General features: G+C 44.1%; 1 protein-coding gene across 1 annotated transcript; it reads right to left on the reverse strand.

Moving 5' to 3' along the window:
- Positions 1 to 4,317: 4,317 nt before the first annotated feature.
- On the reverse strand, positions 4,318 to 20,806 carry LOC147451468 (extradiol ring-cleavage dioxygenase-like). The gene is made up of 3 exons (XM_086520363.1): positions 20,441 to 20,806; positions 4,878 to 5,248; positions 4,318 to 4,637 (listed from the first exon to the last, which is right to left on the reverse strand). The coding sequence occupies exons 1-3, from the start codon at positions 20,657 to 20,659 to the stop codon at positions 4,451 to 4,453; spliced, it is 777 nt and encodes a 258-aa protein (XP_086376489.1). The 5' UTR covers positions 20,660 to 20,806; the 3' UTR covers positions 4,318 to 4,450.
- Between the last annotated feature and the right edge of the window lie 463 nt (positions 20,807 to 21,269).

A 21,269-nucleotide genomic window follows, 5' to 3' on the forward strand; every position in this document is an offset into this window, starting at 1 on the left:
ATGGCAAGCTTAAGCATTGAAGCATGGATCTTGGTTGGATTTTCATTTTATAGCCAAGAGTGTTGGTGTAGGGTCTCAATTTCTCTACTAGCTTGGAGAAGGAGATGGAGCTCTTGCACTTTGCACTTCAGACAATGAGAGTGTGTGTGAGTGTGTGTGGGAGAGTATACCCCCCAAGCTAGCCTCCCTCTTGCTTTGGTCAACCTCCCCTTGTAGCTAAAGCTTGAAGCTCATTGGACCCTTGCAAGATTGGCCAATCACATGCAGGATGCATTACAAGCAACAAGGGTAGTCTTGGGACAAGTGTTCCCCTTTCCCCTTTGAGAGAGAGAACTTGATAAGTGCAAAAAAAATTAATTAAATCTACTAAATTATCATTGGATCCGTTGGGAATCTAACCAATAGGCTTTAGGCACACCATGAGGACAACATGAGGAAGAACTTGACAAGTGTCCTATATGCTTTCTTTGTACCAAGATTTCCTTGTGTGAGGGTGTGTTTGTTCTCTCTCTAGGCCCCTCTTGTAGGGCTCACCCCCTCCTTGTAGGGATAGATGTTGACTTTGTGGAACACTTTACCCTCAAGAACCTTAGTCTGCAAGCATGACAAAGCACCTCAAGCTTGGGTAATGTTCCCACAAGCATCTCAAGCTCCCTAGTCGGCAAGCACAACAATCACCTCAAGAACCTTAGTTAGCAAGCACGACAAGCACCTCAAGCACCTTATTTTATCAAGCATGACAAGCACCTCAAGCACCTTAGTCATCAAGCACAACAAGCACCTCAAGCTTGGGCTGGGTTCCCACCTCAAGCTCAGCCCTAGCTTACCTAAGGTCAAAGGACTTTTAACACTAACCTTTGGAGGTCTTCAATGAAGCTAACCCTAAGTTCTTTTAAGATCCATTGGTTAGCCTTTCTCTTTGACAAACCATCTCTCATTTGGGCCTCTTTACGATTGGCCCCATGTCGAGATAGACCTGAAAGCACATGTCTATATTCTAACTCTTGTTCCCGTTTATTCTCCCACATTAAATGATCAGTTTAATATGAGAAAATCATTTGGGTTGGTTAGATAATATTAGACTTTTATGACACTATGTGTCCAAGAAAGTGAATCTCTTCCAAAAAGAAATCACTTTTTTGGCCATTCATGAACAATCGCAGCAACACCAAATCTATCGCACGATCCTCAGACCTCTCTGACGGTAACTGAGATGGTAATGAGTCGGAAAAGAAGTCACTGAACCAAGATAAAAAATTGTAATTTGTCTTAATCTAACAAAGATAAATTTGACTCATTATGCTCTTTAACATCACGTGCAAAATGAAGTACGCTAAAAGATGATTTTTCATTACAAAAGTTATGGTAAAAGCCGATAGAACAGGTATAGATTCTCCTTTGAGCTTGACATCCACAACGTGCTTCTTTCCCTTCTGCTGCTTGTTGAAGTTATCCAACACTCTATGTACTTTGAACATCCATGGCATTTTCAACAAGACGTCACAACCTTCAAGTGACATGATGTAAAATTTGTTTGCACCCACATAAGACTAAATATGCATTGTGTTAATTTCTAGTTAGAATTTAAGAAATATTAGCTAGCAGACACATTGTGTATACTAGCATACTAGGTATGCGAACTAACATACTATGCATGCTAACTAGCATATGATGTATGCTAAACTGAATATCATGTTTTCTAACTAGCTATGTTAATTAGCATGGTGAGTATGCTAAGTAGCATACACATGGTGTTAATTGCTAGTTAGCATATTAGAAATGCAGACACATTGTGTTTACTCGCATACTAGATATGATTAGCATTTAAGAAATATTAGCTAGCAGACACATTGTGCATACTAGCATACTAGGTATCCGAACTAACATACTATGCATGCTAACTAGCATACTCAGTGCCAACTAGCATATGATGTATGCTAAACTGAATATCCTATTCTAACTAGCTATGTTAATTAGCATGGTGAGTATGCTAAGTAGCATACACATGGTGTTAATTGCTAGTTAGCATATTAGAAATGCAGACACATTGTGTTTACTCGCATACTAGTTAGCATATTAGAAATGCAGACACATTGTGTTTACTCGCATACTAGAAATGATAAATAGCATACTCAATGCCAACTCTAAAATGAAGAGCATGTGTGCTAACTAGGTATGTTATTTAGCATGGTGAGTGTGATAAAGTAGCATACACATTGTGTTAATTTCTAGTTAGCATATTAGAATTGCTAACTAGCAGACACATTGTGTTTAGTAGCATACTGGGTATGCTCACTAGCATACTAGGTGTGCTAACTAGCATACTATGTATGCTAAATAGCATACTCATTGCCAGCTAGCATGCTAAATTGAATAGCATGTGTGTTAAGTAGGTATGTTAATTAGCATGGTAAGTATGCTAAGCAGCATACACTGTGTTAATTGCTAGCAGACACCATGTACGTACTAGCATGCTAGGTATGCTAACTAGCATATTGAGTATGCTAACTAGGTATGTTAATTAGCATGTGAGGTATGGTAAGTATGCTAAGCAGCATACACTATGCGTTAATTGTTAGCAGACACCATGTGCTTACTAGCATGCTAGGTATGTTAAATCAGCATGGTGAGTATGCTAAGTGGAATACTTGATATGGTAAAGTTCTATCATACACAGTGTGTTAACAAGCATCCTCAGGGTGCTAACTAGTATGCTAACAAGCATAATAGGTATATACTAACTAGTATAGACTGTGTGCTGACCTGCTCACACAGTATGCTGACCAGCATGCACATAGTGGATACCATTGTGTGTTATGTAGCTTTTCCTCCCCATTCTCTTTCGACAAACATCCTTCTTGTTGGGGGATACGCGAGTCTCCTCTCTCCAAAATGTGTGGACCAATTCCTTGATTTCGTTCATGATAGGGCTATGACCGTGTTGCTTGTGACATGCATCCAATGAAAACAATCCATCATTAATAACAGGCTTCATTCTTGATTGCAAGGAGCGACGGCCGACTTTAAGGACCTTTGAGATTTTTGCATAGGCATGTTATCATTTGAATTCAACATCATACGTTACGCTACATTCCTAAAAAATAACTCCTCATTAGAACCTCGCTGCTTGAAAGTAGCCAATGTGTTGCGGACATTGCAGACGATTGAGCTCTGTACAACAGCCTCCTCCACTAAGGAATGTTCTTGGATTGCCTGAACAAGAGGATGTTAAGCAACTAGATTCAAGATTTCTCGTTTTAATTGTCTCAAAACCTTCACCCCTCCTCTTGAAAGCTATCACAATTTTGGAGGAGATTTTCTTTTTCTCCTCATCATTGAGGGCATGATGTCCTTGCTCATCCTGCATCTGTTTCCTCTCTCTTTCTCTCTCGTATTTCCTGATCGCAAAAAGAGATGGATCTTGGAAGTTGTGATTCATCACCTATAATGGCTCCCTTCTGCAAGTTTCTCTTGATAAAGCATTAATTACCTGAAATCACTTAAATGTCATATATACCTGCATTATAAGTTAACATTGGCAATTTACTGACCAACATTGAACAAGTCGTCTGCATATCCAACATTGGAGCTAATGGAAATATTGTTGTCTGGTTCTCCATAGCTCTATGGAGATGGGAGGAGAAGAGAAAAAACATATAGGAGGGCAAGTCAAGGCCAACTAGAGAGAGAGAGAGAGAGAGAGAGAGAGAGAGGAAGAAGAAGAAGAGAGTTTTAACGTCGTAGGAAACTATCCGAAGAGACCTTAAAGATCTAGCCGACGAGGAGAGAGAGCTCAGCTTGGACAGCAAATTACTGGTTGTGTGTGTGTGTGTGTGTGTGTGTGTGTGTGTGTGTGAGAGAGAGAGAGAGAGAGAGAGAGAGAGAGAGGGACCACAGCATGCCTGCAAGAGAGAGCCTGTGAGTTATGCGCTCACTATTTAGAGATTGTTTGAAAATTATCCTTGATTTCTTAACGAGTTCTTTATATATTTAGGACTATTGATATAGGTAATTAGTGAGTGAAAGTTTCATAGCAAGAAGGAGAGAGAGAGAGAGAGAGAGAGAGAGATGTACAAGAATCATACATGCAAACCATGTGTCTAGGATACCAAGCAACATCAAGTGCAAAGTTGCATCGGAATTACTCCATGAATTCTTCACTTAATAATTTATAGAAAAAATATACTTCACAGTACTAAAATCCTCGTTTATCTTTTCTTTTTTTTTTTGGTGGTGGGGGGGGGGGGGGGGGGGGGGGGGGTGGTTGGTTGTGCTTTTCTTTTTAACTGTCCATAACAAAAGGATCATCACTTTGTGTGCTATTTATGTAGAGATAATATAGAAATCATGTAAATTAAGGCTTACAGAAGCTATTTTACATTCTTCTTGGTTAAATAAGATAGCTGGAAGGGTGTGCATGCCAATAAACAAGGCTCAAGCTTCTTGAAGCTCAGGGTGTGAAGGCAAAGGAAGCCATAGAAAGTGTGGACACAGCCCAGCTTGTATGAAGTCTTCTTGCCTTTGCACCATCTCCAGCTGCACCCAGCGCAACTAGCAAAGGTAGGAAATGCTCAGGTGATGGATGTGCTTTCTTGGCATGAGGTGCCTTTGTCTCATAGTGGATCACATCATCAAATCTGTCCAAAAAACACTCATCAAAATCTTGCACACGCACAACCCTCCGCGCAAGCTACAACCATACACTCACCCACACAATGATCTTCATTCAAGCCAGCAATTTTCTCTATTCACATGAAGCATAACATGCACACAACAAGCGCACTAGCATCATTGATCTTCATTGACACGAGTGACACAAACAGACCTAAATCATGACCACGAGTATGTATTCCGAAGAGCTCAAAATCACAACATACCTGCCAGTTACCAAACACTCATTGAGCCAGTCGTCAAAAGCTGTCGCCCATGATGGAGGCAAGCTCGAGTCGAGCTTCAAAGTGCGCAGGTTGTGAGTAGCACTCCCAGATGCCATAATAAGAACACCTTCATTTCTGAGGGGTGCCAAAGCCCTTCCAAGCTCATAATGATGCTGGGCATCTCTGTAAGGTTGAACAGAGAGCTGACAGACAGGTATCTCTACCTCCGGGTACATGAGGAGAAGCGGTACCCATGCCCCATGGTCCAAACCTCTACTCGAATCTTCCTCAACCCAATGGAATCCCGCCCCATGCAGCAGATGCTTGACGCGCTTCGCAAGGCCTGGTGCACCCGGTGCATTGTATTTTAGCTGAAAACCAATTACCAAGACATCTTCAGTCAGTAACAATGACATGAGGAACCTACCTCGTTAGCCATTGGAAATGTACAGTTGTAATTAAGAAAAAGAGAAGGATAAACTCTAAATGAAAGAAATCAAAACATAGTTCTCTTATGCATCTCAAAATCTCATTTTGTAGCAGATGTACTTGTTCACCCTTAGTGCATTGGAGAGCACTACACTGGCATGCCAACAGGGTCACTGAAATTCAGTTGAGCAGAAAATCATGCTCCCATCATGAGAAAGGGCCAAAAAAATGCAGGTTTTGCAGGAACCTTGAATAAGCTTGAAAGTAGAATTCAATCAGGAAATTTTCACAGCAATCAGCACCTAAATGAAAAAGTTCAAATATCAAAGTAGCTTAGTAACAAGGTGCGGGAGGATGGCCACTTAAGACGCCAAATCGTGCACCAGGACAGCCGGGCATTTCGGCAGCATAAAGGATGCAAGAAGACTTCCCAATAACCAACAGCATTTCTTTAGACAGTCATAGATTGTTTTTTTAACCATTCTAAGACACTATAGGTGGAGTTCTTGGGGTGATAAAAAGGAGCCAAAGCCTCAAGCATCCAAGTGTCACATGCACATGGTTCTATGTGCCACGTGAACATGCTTCATCGACTTTCAGAACCAATTTTCCACCTATCCCTAAATAGGAGTGTTTGGAATCCTAGGAGGATTAGTACCAATAATTTTGTGAGCCTGTTCGCAAGACTTGCATGTCCGGACGAGTCCATTGGATCAGGTTTTCCAATTTTGGAACCCTCTTGCATAAATGGATTGTACAAGAGTTTTGACAAATGTTGTTACACTATGGTGTGCATCTGGCATGACGTGCATGTAGTTCTAGGTTAGAGGAATCCAACGAGCCATTTCCCGTATCAATCGGATTCCCGAGTGGGCAAATGTGTGATAGTTTCACCCAAAAACTTTGCCGAAGTCAAGTTTATTGATAAATCATTAAAATGATCTATTTTTATAACTTTGTCTTCCAAACTTGCCCTATCTATGTCTTAAAAAGTTTATAACCAGTTTCTTGTCCTATAAAGTCAGCAGTAGAGCCAACGTTTTGGATCAAATGAGCTAACACTAGCAGAGAGCTACCGTAGCGTTTTGCATCTGCCCAACGTTTTGGCTCCCAGACAACAGATTGATTAGCCTAGCGCTACCATTGGCAATAGATCAGCCAACATTTTCAGTTTTCGCCCCTCCCGCTCGCCGGACGCGACCCGGATCTACTAACGCTAGCCTCTTGTCATGTAACACATCCAACCCTATGCGTCCGTGGACAAGCTACAGCATGACAAACGTTCAATTCAATCAAGTTAGTCTAGAATAGGAAGTGATCTGGCACTTTTGTGAGTCTGTTCGCAGCCCGTGCACGTCCAAACACTTAAATTAGATGCATATCCTCTGGTTGCACACAGCATGATCATCATATTTGCATCAGAACCCATCAGGAGCATTTTTAAAGTGCATAGATCTATTTTCCCTATTTCTGACATTTTTAAGTGACTTTTGGTGGAAACTAGGTAGGGCAATTTTGCTAAGTTTGTATATATATATATATAGAAACCTAGCGATAGCACTTTCTGGCAGAAGAGGCAGCAGGAGCACTTGCTCAACAGGAAACTTCTCAGCAAGACCAACCCCTGCAACCAACTGACCTAGCGTTTTCAGCCCATCTAAGAAGCTAGCGTTTTTTGCAAGACAAATCAGCCTTGGCGTTTTGCACAGCAAATCAGCCCCGGCGACAACAGAAGACAGCAGATTCCCTAGCGATAGCAGATTCCATAGCAGATAGCAGTTTCAGCCCTAGCGTTTTTGCATCAACCTGAGACCATCAACGTTTTTGTAGATCTTCGCGATAGGACCTTAATTAGCATCAGCGTTTTCAGTTTTCAGCAATCAGTACCCGAAATAGAACCCCCGAACCTCGCCTTCCCGCAATAGATCCTCGCCGCACGGTCCGATCCAATGTCCTTCACAGTTTCAACCCGGAAAACGTAGGTTTCAACATCTGCGTTTTTAGCGTGTCGTCGTTGCATCATCGTCATCGACATCGTCACCGACATAGAGTCAGAATTCAGCAAATAAAGATTTGCAGATTTCAACCATTAGTAGTTTCAGATTTCAGCCCATCTCGTCGTCGTCGACATCGTCGGCAAGTCCAAGCATTATAGAGATTTGTGCAATCATAAGTAGACCGCTCTCGCCATAAAGAATGGGACCTTCAGAGGAGGGTTTTGACAACATTCTGATGTCGTATTCTTCTGTCTCTATCTCTCAATCTCAACACCTTCATTCACAGTGTTCACCACTTTGTTTGTGTCCATTGCACTCTCTCACGAAAGGAACGGAAGGCTCTCCCTTCCATAAGTAAAAGGAACCTTGAGCACAGTTCGGAGCACTCATGTCAAGCAAAGTTTAACATTCACTTTCCGCTGCACCTTACATTGGTATCAGAGCTTTGGCACTATTCTGTATCACTCAAGGAAAGAACCACAGAAATTATTTTCATCTTGTCGCGGTCGCACGAAACCCTAGTCCACTTGGGCGTGTCGATTCCTAATCGTGTTTTTGAAGAGTGACAAGAAACCCAAGAAAGAAGGGCTTGTCCAACCTCCCCTTGTGCCTCTTTTCACTCATTGAGAGCGGACTCTGCACTTAGCGGCCGGCCAATCGACGTGAGGTGGGAAAAAGCAACCTTGGTGTGAGCGCAAGGCCGCCAAGGGGTGCGCCTGCGGAAAAGAGAAGAACTCGGGTGAAGAGAAGATCCTTCTCTAACACAGATTGCAAGCTAAAGAAGAACCTCAAGACTTCAGAACCTCGAGAACCTCAAGACCCTCAAGAACCAAGACCCACAAGAACCCAAGTTCCTCATAAACTTAAGAACCCAAGACTTCAGTGGATGGTCATCACTCGAAGCGGAATGGATACTTCGCTTGGAGGCAGTGAGCATGGGAGTGGCGAAGAAGAGTTTTCCTTACCAGGAGGTTTTTCCGACCCTTCCCCATCTACGCCAAAGATTGCACCAGATCCTATGGCAGCTTTCGACAAGATGATGATGGACAGGGAGTTAGAACGCAAAGCAAGAAGAGCAGAAATTGATCGTAGGTACGAAGAAAGAATGGCAGCCATAGCGCGTGAGCGTGACGAAAGAGAAGCAAAATTTGATTGCGAGAACAAAGAAGGACGAGCAGAATTTGATCGCGCAAACAAAGCAAGACAAGCAATGAACGACACATGAAAGAGATGTTGCGACTCTTTTCTCTAGTGTAAGCACTGATGCAAGAGATTCGAGAAAAGAAGACTCTCTCTGTCTCTTCTTCTCCCAAGCATGACACACATGATTTGCATGATGATGATCTGCATGATGACCATGCATGATGACCAAGATGTGATTTCTCACAAGCATGATGATTTGCATGAAGATGATGTGATTGTTCACAAGGATGATGTATTAGTTGATACTTTCTCTAGTGAAGCTAACCTCCTTGCAGATTCGATCAATCACGAAGAACCGATCTTGGCTCTCGAGCCTAGGTCCAAAGAACCCCCACAAGAAGTACTAGGTGTTCGCATCATTAGTCAACACACATTGTTCGAGTGTTTCATTCGTGATCGTTTCCTATATTTTAGTCAGCATCTTTATGTGATCCCTTTTCATAGGCATGCCATATTGTACAATGAGCACGGACGTATGCGGATTTCTCATGAAAAGTATGCGTTCAAGGAAGTCACATTCCATGTCTCTTCCTTGGCATGACATAGTCGTAGAAAGAGCACAAGAAGGATTGAGCATCAAGCATCGGCATTTCCATTGTGATTTGCCACAGTTGATTGATTTAGGTCAGAATGTCCAGATTCAACCCCATTGTTTGCGTGTGTTTGATGAACGGTTTGGCACTCCGTCTCTTTGTTCATCTACATTGCATGCACAATCTTTTCGAAAGGCTATAATTTTTCCAGTCACTTTACGTGGAATGGGTATGTTCATGTTTTTGTGTTGGAAGTGGTTTCAGGAATTTTCATCCTCAGAGATAATTAAAGAAGGTAGACGCATGACTATGGACAAAGATGAAGCATTGAAGGAGCGACAGATGACTTTGTCTCGCCTTCGACACGGCCCAAAGAAGCAAGCGTTGCAAACCTTTATGAAGTTCAAGTATCGCACGACCCACGCATCAGAGTGGGCCGGCGAAGAGTCCTTTCCAAGATTCCAGACACTGTTGGCGATCTCCCTCGACGCCATACAGTTCGGTACCAGTACCTCACTTTGAAAAGGAGGGGATGTCACGTGACACATCCAACCTTATGTGTCTGTGGACAAGCTACAGCATGACCAGGGTTCAGTTCAGTCAAGTCAGTCTAGAGTAGGAAGTGATCTGGCACTTTTGTGAGTCTGTTCGCAGACCGTGCATGTCCAGACACTTAGATTAGATGCATATCCTCTGGTTGCACACAGCATGATCATCAAATTTCCATCAGAACCCATCAGGAGCATTTTTATAGTACATAGACCTATTTTCCCTATTTTTAACATTTTTCACTTATTATTTTTAAGTGACTTTTGTTGGAAACTAGGTAGGGCAATTTTGCTAAGTTTGTATATATAGAAACCTAGCGCTAGCACTTTCTGGCAGAAGAGGCAACAGGAGCACTTGCTCAACAGGCAACTTCTCAGCAAGACCAACCCCCGCAACTGACCTAGCGTTTTCAGCCCATCTGAGAAGCTAGCGTTTTTTGCAAGACAGATCAGCCCTGGCGTTTTGCACAACAAATCAACCCCGGCAACAACAGAAGACAACAGATTCCCTAGCGATAGCAAATTCCATAGCAGATAGCAGTTTCAGTCCTAGCGTTTTTGCATCAACCTGAGACCATCAGCGTTTTTGCAGACCTTCGCGACAAGACCTTAGTTAGCATCAGCGTTTTCAGTTTTGAGCAGTCAATACCCGCAGTAGAAGCCCCGAACCTCGCAGATCTCGCCTTCCCGCAGCAGATCCTCGCCGCACAGTCCGATCCAGCGTCGTTCATAGTTTCAGCCGGAAAATGCAGATTTCAGCATCTGCGTTTTCAGCGCATCATCGTTGCATCGTCGTCATCAACATTGTCACGGAAATAGAGTCAGAATTCAGCGGATAAAGATTTGCAGATTTCAGGTTTCAGTCCGTCTCGTCGTCGTCCTCATTGTCGTTAACATCGTCGGCAAGTCCAAGCATTGTAGAGATTTGTGCAATCATAAATAGACCGCTCTCGCCATAGAGAGTGGGGCCTTCGGAGGAGGGTTTTGACAACATTTTGATGTCGTATTCTGCTCTCTCTATCTCTCAGTCTCAGCACCTTCATTCACAGTGTTCACCACTATGTTTGTGTCCATTGCACTCTCTCACTAAAGGAACAGAAGGCTCTCCCTTTCACAAGTAAAAGGAACCTTGATGTCACAAAGTGATGACGTGGCGGACAGCAGAAACCCTAATTTCTGCCAAAAACCCTAAAATTCCTGCAAACCCTAATTTCTGCCAGAAACCCTAATTTCTGGAAATCGCGGAGGCTATAAAAAAAAAATATTTGAAAATGATCAACGACACAAATTTCGCTTTTTCTCTACTTAATGAGAAAGAGAGAGAGAGAGAATGCTTTTGCTTTCAAGTTTTGACTCTCTGTGAGAGAGAGAGAGAGAGAGCAATTGCTTTTGATTTGAAGCTTTTGGGGCTCTGCTTTTGGGCATCCCTTGTAACCTTTAAATTAGTGCTGAGGGCCTCACTTCTCAGAGCATCTCGACGCAGAGTCTGAGAGTGAAACCCTAGCCACTCTCTTGGACTTTGATCTGATTAATATAAAAAGAAATACCGAAAGGGGCGCTAGTCTTTGGGGCCAATATCTCTAGGCACGGAACTCCGCCGGGCCAGTGCAAATCTATTGTGATCTGTGAATTGTTTTGAAGTGGTTATTTGGTGTTGTCGTGGTTGATTCTTGACTTGGAGTGTCCAAGTCTGTTACAGTGGTATCAGAGCACAACCGATTTCTCTTCTACGGGAAATCCGATCCCCAAAATTTTTTTCCGCGGCACCTATGGCTTCAGACAATGATCAATCGACTCCCTCTGCATCTAGAGATGCGGGTTGGGATCACAACGAAGATTCAGACGGAGAGTATGGCCCGCCTCGGCCTACTCAGGCGGAGCAAAGAGAGATGGAGCGTCGTCAATTGATTGGCAACGCAACAAAGATGATGCTCAATTTTGCCAAGGACCCGAAGATGGAAAAATATATGAACCAAACCTCTTTGGAAGAGGTACAGATGGAGTGGCAGAGAACCACAACACCACTCCCGAAACCCGCTCTTAAGAAACCTTCTGCCTCCAAGAAATATACGGAGAAGGAACTGGAGAACGTGGTTGATGCACGGATTGCTCAGCTTTTCGACGTGCAAAAGAAAGGCAAAAAGCATGGCAAAAAGCAGAAGAAAGGCACTGACTTCCCGGGATATTTGGGTCGTCGATCGACATTTGACAAGGCAAAGAAACAGAAGAAGCATGTTCGATTTGAAGGAGTGCCCAGTTCTTCTTCTTCTTCTTCTGATAGTTCTTCTAGCTCCTCGGATTCGAGCGAAGAAGACAGAAAAGGTAAAAAGCGAAGCAAGATACAAAGCTTCGGAAAGGGCAAGAAAAAGGCAAAGAAGGCTACATCTCGCCCAGAGACTGACAGTTCTACTGAGGACTCGTCTACAGACAGCTCAGATTCTGATCATGGAAACTTTTATGCGAACAAGAAGAATTTTTACAAAGCCAACCAGTATGACTTATGAAAGCAAGAAAGTCCGAGAGTTTAAGGAAGGTGGCCACTCGATCAAGTTTGATACTTTTCAGGATACTCAGATGCTTCGAAGGCTTTGTCTTTTATACAGCAGTTTGACATCGCTTTCGTGGGAGGACACTATTCAGAGCACTCCAAGATTCGGAGAGCTACCTCTTACCTTAAGGGGAATGCTCGTACTTGGTGGTCCACGCTTCTTTTAACAAGAGTGCGCCAGTTAAATGGCTGAAATTTAAGAAGCTTTTTATTTCTTCTTGGTTGACGCAAGAATATGAACGAGATGTACGAGCTACTTGGAACCATCTTCAGATGACCAAGAAAGATACAATCAATGCTTATTGTGAAAGATTATGGAGCTCTTTTCTACCCGCCTCTTCATTCAAGAAGATCTCGTTCAGAGAACAGATTGAGCGGTTTACCTTGGGTCTACCTACAGAGATCCGAGATCACTGCTTGGAACAGAAGTCAACTTCTATTCAGGAGTTGATGAGTCATGCGAAGCGGGGCTTTGCCATTCACTCTGGCAGTCTGACCTACCCCACAGATGAGGCCGTGACACAACGAGCCGAACAGACTTCTGGGAATGAAAGTAGAGAGAAAAAGAGCAACCCAGAGAAAAAAAGATGCACGACCCAAGCTTACTCCTGAGGAGAGAGCTCGCTTCATCAGAGAGGGGAAGTGCTTTGGATGCGGGGAACATGGACATATCTCCGCGAAGTGCCCTAAAAAGGCACAGAAAGAACAGAATGATAAAGATGACCACAGGTCTGAGAGTTCGAGAGCAGTTGAGGAATGTGGCAGAAAAGGCAGATAGAAAAGCAGAACTGGTACCACATGGCGTGGGACCTGCACCGAATCTAATGAATGAAAGTACAAACTTTGCCGCTTTTGGGGCAAAGTGAAGGATCGGGAAGCTCTTTTGAAGGAGCCAAGGCCGACTTCTTTTCACTTGGAATTGGCGGCTCGATTTGGAAATTACGCCCAACAGACTAACGCCACAGGCGGAGATAGTTCGACTGGCACCCAAATGGGATGTTGCCATTACACCGAGCATTGGCAAACTTTGTTTGCAATGACAGGGGTGTTCAGGGCACGCGAGTGATGTTCTACTCGGGATCCCTTGGTACCACAAGAACTACGCCGTGGTTGACTACCGGGCCGAGAAAGCGACTTTGATAAATGAAGGGCTTAGAGATTGTACTTGATGAACTTCAGTTTCTTACTCATTCTTTTGGGAGAGAGCTGAGCGCTAGATAAAGGTTGAATATGTTTTGACCTGATCAAAAGAACGCCAAGATTTTTCTCCACACTCATGCCGATTGCTTTTCAGAGGGCCTGAAGATCAAACCATTGATCTGATACCCGGAAGCACGCCACCGAATCGGCCACCCTACCGTGTGAGCTGCGCACAGAATGAAGAGATTATGAACCAAGTGAAAGACCTCTTGGAAAAGGGTCTTGTCCAGCCTAGTACTTCACCGTATTGCTCTCCAGTGTTGTTGGTTTTGAAGAAAGACGGATCTTGGAGAATGTGCATCGATTATAGCACTCTCAACGAAATCACCATCAAGAACAGATTTCCGATTCCTAGGATCGATGATATACTCAACAGGTTACAGGGATCCTCGTGCTTTAGCAGGATTGACTTGAAGAGTGGATATCATCAGATTAGGATAGCGCCAGGAGATGTCTACAAGACAGCTTTTCGGACGACTTTTGGGTTATTTGAGTTTTTGGTGATGCCTTTTGGTTTAACCAATGCTCCTGCGACATTTAACCGGATGATGGACAGGATTTTTCGAGAGTACAGGCTATTTGTTGGCACTTTCTTTGACGACATCATTGTTTTCTCCAAGAACGAGGCAGAACACAGAGATCATCTGCTTCAAGTCTTTCAGGCATTACGAGATCACACATTAGTGATTAATGCAAAGAAAAGTGAATTTTTCCTACCAGAGATACACTTTTTGGGACACAAGGTAGCAGGAGTGCAAATGGACCCGGCCAAGATAGAGACTATTCGTGATTGGCCCGATTTGAGGAATGTCCATGAAGTTAGAAGCTTCTTGGGACTGTGTTCGTACTACAAGCGGTTCATACGAAAGTTTGCAGAGGTTGCTTCCCCTTTGCATACCTTGACACAGAAAGGAGTACCTTTTTCGTGGGGACCCACAGAGGTGACTGCCTTTCGGACATTGAAAGAGAAATTGACTACGGGACCTATTTTGACTTTGCCGGACTTGCAGAAGTCATTTGAAGTATATTGTGATGCTTGTGGTCGCAGTCTGGGTGCGGTCTTGATGCAAGAAGGCCATGTCATAGCTTACGAGAGCCGTTTGTTCTCTAGGCCGGAGATGACAACACAGATCTATGAGAAAGAGCTTTTGGCGGTTCTCCATGCTCTTACTCAGTGGCGGCATTACCTACTCGGAGCGGATTTTACTGTCTTTACAGACCATCAGAGTTTGCGATACTTCTTGTCACAAAAGCAGCTTTCGGAAAAGCAGATGCGGTGGGCGAACATCTTGTCACAGTTCCACTTCCAGATTGTCCATGTGCAGGGACAAAAGAATGTGGTGGCAGATGCTTTGTCTCGGAAACCATTGGTTCTGGCTATTTCCACGATACATCATAGGAGCTTCGAGGATATGGTCGATCAGTATGCCACAGATACAGATTTTGCAGATATTTTCACACGGATACGGGATGGGGAGACAGTAGCGGGATACTCCCTTCGGGAAGGCTACTTGATGAGAAAGACTATGTTGTGCGTTACACAGCCGTTGAGGGATAAGGTTATGAGTGAATGCCACTGTCCACCTTTTACGGGTCACTGCGGCATTGCTACCACCATGAAAGGGGTAGAGAGATACTTCTTTTGGCCGTGACTCAAAAAGGACATGGAAGAGTTGTGCGTAGTATGCCAGAAGGTCAAGTTTGACAGGCATAAGGCACAGGGATTGTTACAGCCTTTACCCATACCCACCCACCCCTGAGAAAATATTGAAATGGATTTCATTTTTGATCTCCCGAGAACTAAGAATGATCACGATGATTTTCCGATTACATGGCACGTCTGAGACGATTGTCTCCGACAGAGACCCCAGATTTATGAGTTTGTTTTGGAAGGCAATTTGGGAGAACATTGGCACGCAGTTGCAGTTCTCATCATCGTTCCACTTGCAGACTGACGGGCAATTTGAGATTGCCAATTCAGTGATTTTAGATTTATTGAAGTCTTGTATCTCGGATCAGAAGACTCAATGGGAAAAGAACTTATCTTTGGTGGAATTTGCCTACAGTAACACGATACACTCTTCGACGGGGAAGACGCCATGTGAGATTGTTGAAAGTGCTGCGAAGGTTCCATCCTTCCTGAGCACGAAAGATTAGATTTTTGAAGCGGATGAATATTCGCAAGATTTGGATACGGCTTTTGCCAAGGTTCGCGAGACTTTGCAGGAGTCTCAAGAACGACAGAAAAAGGCAGCGGATCGCCATCGTTGCGACTTGAAACTGAAGGAGGATGATTGGGTGCTCTTACTTTTGAGAAGGCACGCCTACAAAAGAAAAAGGGAAAGGAGAGGCTTTTTCCAAAGCTTAGTATGCGATACTACGGACCTTTCCAGATCACTGACAAGATACATGATGTCTCCTTCCGATTGAAACTGCCAGATACTTGGAGGATTCATAATGCATTGCATGTGAGTCTCTTGAACCCTATTAAGGGTGATGTGCCTGATGATGGGGAGCATGATGAGCAACCGGAAGTGGAAGAAAACGAGGAGATCCTTGTTCCTGAACAGATTTTGGCACATAACGATACGAAGAAAGGTAAAGTCCGAAGGCGGTTCTTGGTTTAGTTCAAGAACTTTCCTGCATTTGATGCGAAGTGGATGGAGGAGGAGGACCTAGCAGATACTCCTCGGATTGTGAAACTTTACCTCGATGCTTTTGGTTTAGCATAGTCTACTCCAAATAGAACCCAGAATTCAGCTTGGCCGGAGATCTGGTATAGTGGGATGCACAAGAGGGGAGTCACTCCGCTCCCTTGTCAACAAATGCCTCGATTTTGATACTAAAGTCACTGATGTCTCTTTGAGCTTCAAGGATACTGAGAGCTGACAGTATTCTGCTGGATGACTTTATGAAATGGAATTCCTGATAATGATATTGATTTGTTCTTGACTTCTTTTGAGTGCAGGAACTGATAGACGAAATGACTGCAGCATTTTGGTCTGATTGATCTCAAATAGACATGGTTGCAATAGGGGTTAGTCAATCGGACATCGATGAGGTCCCGATTGGACCTAGATGTGATTGCTAGCTACATTGCCGATGTCTAAGATCCGAATGAATGTTGAATGTCATGTGATGTCCGATGATGTCTGGTGATGTCCTGTGATGTGACTGTCGATTTTGTACATGTGCTAGATGTGTGTTCCTAGTACGTAGGTACTAACAGTCAGTGTCTGCTAAGACGGTTTATGGCTTTTGTCGGTTTTGCAAGCGTAGTCGCGGTCGATTACAATGCTTTCAAGAGGGGGGTATGTCACAAAGTGATGACGTGCCGGACAGCAAAAACCCTAATTTCTCCCAAAAACCCTAAAATTCTTGCAAACCCTAATTTTTGCCAAAAACCCTAATTTCCAAAAATCGCGGAGGCTAAAAAATAATTTTAAAAAAATTTTGAAAATGATGAGCGACGCAAATTTCGCTTTTTCTCTACTTAATGAGAAAGAGACAGAGAATGCTTTTGCTTTCAAGTTTTGACTCTCTGTGAGAGAGAGAGAGAGAGCAATTGCTTTTGATTTGAAGCTTTTGGGGCTCTGCTTTTGGGCATCCCTTGTAACCTTTAAATTAGTGGTGAGGGCCTCACTTCTCAAAGCATCTGGACACAGAGTCTGAGAGTGAACCCTAGCCACTCTCTTGTACTTTGATCTGATTAATATAAAAAGAAATACCGAAAGGGGCGCCAGTCTTTGGGGCCAATATCTCTAGGCATGGAACTCCGCCGGGCCAGTGCAAATCTATTGTGATCTGTGAATTGTTTTGAAGTGGTTATTTGGTGTTGTCGCGGTTGATTCTTGACTTGGAGTGTCCAAGTCTATTACACTTGAGCACAATTCGGAGCACTCATGTTGAGCAAAGTTCAACATTCACTTTCTGACGCACCTTACACCTCTCTATTGTAGCTCGGTACTTCGGCTGTAAGGTGCAGCGGATGTGAATGTTTAACTTTGCTCACGACGAGTGCTCCGAACTGTGCTCAAGGTTCCTTTTATTTACGGAAGGGAGAGCCTTCCGTTTCTTAAGTGAGAGTGCAAATGATTACATACAAAGTGGCAAACACTGTGAATGAAGGTGCTGAGACTGAGAGATAGAGAGAGAAGAATACGACACCAAAATGTTGTCAAACCCTCCTCTGAAGGCCCCACTCTCTATGGCAAGAGCGGTCTACTATTGATTGCACAAATCTCTACAATGCAATGGACTTGTCGACGATGAGGACGACGACGAGACGGGCTGAAATCTGAAAACGCTAATGGTTGAAAACTGCAAATCTTTATCTGTTGAATTCTGACTCTATATTGATGACGACGATGCGCTGGAGCTGTCGCGGTGAATCTGCAAAACGCTAGGCTGTCCTGCTGATCCAAAGCGCTAGGTTGATTTGGGGAACTGCTGCAAAAACGCTAGGTGATCTGCTGAGTGCTGTTGTCGCCACGTTGATCTGCAAGTTATACAACGCTAAGCTGATCTGCACTTGAGAAAAACGCTGGTTCTATTGGCTGAAAATGCTAGGTTGATTGCCGGGGGGGGGTCTTGCCGAGAAGGTGCACTGTTGGACACAAGGTTCCTGCTGCCTCTTTTGCCAGAAAGTGCTAGTGCTAGGTTTTCTTATATATTGCCCGAGTCAATTTGCCCTACCAGTTTCCAAACAAAGTCACTTATTAATAATAAGTGAAAAATGGCTAAAATCGGAAAAACAGATCTGTGCACTATAAAAATGCTCCTGATAGGTTCTAATGGTAATCTGATGATCATGCTGTGCGCATCCAGAGGATATGTATCTACTCTCAGTACCTGGACACGCACGGTTTGCGAACGGACTCAGAAAAGTGCCAAAACACTTCCTGAGCTAACTGAACTGAATTGAACCCTTGTCATAAAGTAGCTTGTCCATGTCCACATAGGGTTAGATGAGCACGTGACATTGACAGCCCATTGCGCCTCCTCTCGGCCATTCCCTCACCGCATCGAGTACTCCCATTGTTGTCCATCATCAGCATCATCGCCATCTACGTTTTCAGCCCTGCTTTCCGTGACGGATCGGCTGCATTTTTGTAGCCAGCTTTCAGCCCTTGATTCCTCTCACATCGGGAGCGCAAATGGGTCCAAGATCTACCGCTTGGTGGCCATAAGCAACCACACATCGAGACGGATGCAAAGGTGCATCAAATCAGCCCAGAGGTGCTTCAATTTGAAAAGTTACCGCGGCGACATTCCCCATTCGAGTCAGTAGAGTCTGCACTTGAGGTATAGCATGTGTGTACATTCCATTTACGAAATCAAAAGAAAATCCCTAGCGTTTTTTGTGGATGGTGCCCTGCATCCCTGGTGTTTTTTGTAGTGTTCTTGCAACTCCCTAGAGATCTCTCCTTGGCAGCCCTTGACGTCTTGTGCTCAACCAGACCCAGCCTCTTATAGTCGCCTCTTGTTGACCATCATCAGCACCACTATTACGTCCCAAACGTCAAGATCGGCGCTTGAGCTATGCCCGGCCAGTGTAAACATGGCCCTCTGCGTTTGTGAACCATCTTGTGTGATCACCACACTGGACTCTAGGTCCTTGGCAGCTCTACCCCGTATCAATGTGGGCTTGGTGGTATGGGACACCGGTCTTTGTGGTAGAGGCTAGCCCGTTAGCTGCCATAGTTATAGGGAATGGCCATTTTCATGTCCCCGTTCCCCGTTCCCATCCCAATTTCCCGTTCCAGATCCCCGTTCCGTGTTTTCAACGTGAGTATCCGAAACACGAACTGGCATTTTATACATGTTGTTGTTCCCCGTTCCCCGTTCCAATTTCCCGTTCCGAGTAACTATGTTAGCTGCAAGTTCCTAGGCTCGTGGGTGAGCCCGTATTGGCTCTAGGTGAGTCTAATGTCCGCTCTCTATGCTCGTTTAAGCGTGAGTTTGGCTTGTGTCATGTCATGTGTGCAGGATGGATCCAACGAGGGACTAACATTAGTATCAAAGCTTCTTCCTGCTCGCGCATTTGACATGGCAACATGCAAAAGAGCTCATGACCCCAAATTGACAGAAGAGCAATGTACTAAGTACTTCAAAGAGTGGTGAGCAGGCCATGTCTTTTGGGAATGTCCAAGGAAAGAACCAAGGGAACCAGCTGATAGTTCACCAATCAATTCCAAAGAACAGAATCAATTGATAGCTCATCAAAGAATTCCAAAGATTCAAAGTAAAGTGTCGATGGACAAGGAGCCCGGACAACAACCAACAGGTCCCAAGGCACAAGAAAAAGAACAGAAGAGTAAGCTAGGTCCACCCATAATTTGGTCAGGGGCACTAGTTTTCGGTTCTAGATGCAAAGTGGATGGGAGAGGAGAACTTCGGAGATTCTCTTCAAATTTTGCATTCTTCTTAGTGTACATTCCTTAAGTGCACATCAAATCAGCAAGTTGAATCTGGTGCAGTGCATGCTACACGAGGGGAGCCATTCCACTCCTTTATCACAAATTGCCTACATTGTATAAAGTCACTAATTTCTCTTTGAGATTTTATGGATACTAATAGTCTAACAGAATGAAATTATAAAAACATGTACATTGAATTGGAAATTTCCTAGATTGAATGATTACATGTGCTCTTTCATGTGTGTATTGTTAGAGCAATGTAAAGAAAGATGAAATGTATGCAACATTTTGTTTGATGAATTTAGTGCATCTAGACATCTATCAAAGGTCAACGAGATCTGGATGTGGATGGAAGAGTCTTTTTTATCATCCTGAATTGCCTTGTCATCTCTGCTTGCGACGTCACTCTGGGCTCGTCTTCTATGTGCTTGTTTGCAGCAGTCACCTTGGCCTCATAAATTTCTTGTTCAGTGCAACCACCTTGTGTATTATGCAAGAAAGCATCTCTCTCTCTCTCTCTCTCTCTCTCTCTCTCTCTCTCTCTCTGTCTGTGTGTGTGTGTGTGTGTGTGTGTGTGTGTGTGTGTGTGTGAGAGAGAGAGAGAGAGAGAGAGAGAGATCTTTTTCTTGAGAGGGGGGGGGGGGGGGGGGGGGTGTTTGCAGATCCAGATGAGAATGGGAGCATACCTTGTAGAGATCCGGAGGAAAGCCATAAAAGTCATGGATGGTGGAGTTGGAGGCGGTGGTGGAAACAGAGGGCTCCATGGTGGTCCAGTGGGCAGAGATGGCTAGCACGGCCTTCGGCTTCTCCGGCAGAAATTCTTGCCAGCGCCTCAGAAAATCGCGAGCAGGACAGTCATCTAGAGCTAACGTGGGAGACCCATGTGATATGTACACGGTATCCATCGCCCTCACTCACTCAAGCCTGTAACCTGCGCTCGCTCCCTCTCTCTCTCTCTCTCTCTCTCTCTCTCTCAATGAAGACTCTTCTACGGCAACTATCGTGAGCTCTACGTCGCCCCTCTCTCTCTTTCTCTCTCTCTCTCTGAATAAGAACTCTTACGAACAATGAACTCTGTGTCGCGCGCTTATGTAGAATCGGACTCGCCATCAGACTTTGTCAACCACAGTGGTCAATTCCAATTTTCGTAGCAGGGGGTTTAGCAAGTCGGTTAAGATCGCAACCGTTGATCTCAAATGTGAAATTAATGTGCACTCGGGTGAACTCTACAAGCTATGTGCACATTTTGGTGGTTTGGAGTTTGGACTAGCACTCTATAATGCTACCAGTTCTCTTGCTTAACAAAGCGCATACACACCAGTAACAATAAGATATTCGCTTCTTACAGGGAAGTCAGGAGGTCAAACCTCGCCCAACCCATATTTTTTAATCCCTGTGGATTGAACGGTCCATGATCAACAATGATTTGGAACGAGGTGTCAAATAGTGACGTTGGCTAGCCAACCCCTAACAAGGCTAGCCGAGCAAGTTTTTGAATAATTTTTTTTGAGGACG

The sequence above is a fragment of the Adiantum capillus-veneris genome, chromosome 9, assembly GCF_014529385.1.
Source record: "Adiantum capillus-veneris isolate H3 chromosome 9, ASM1452938v2, whole genome shotgun sequence".
NCBI lineage: Eukaryota > Viridiplantae > Streptophyta > Polypodiopsida > Polypodiales > Pteridaceae > Adiantum > Adiantum capillus-veneris.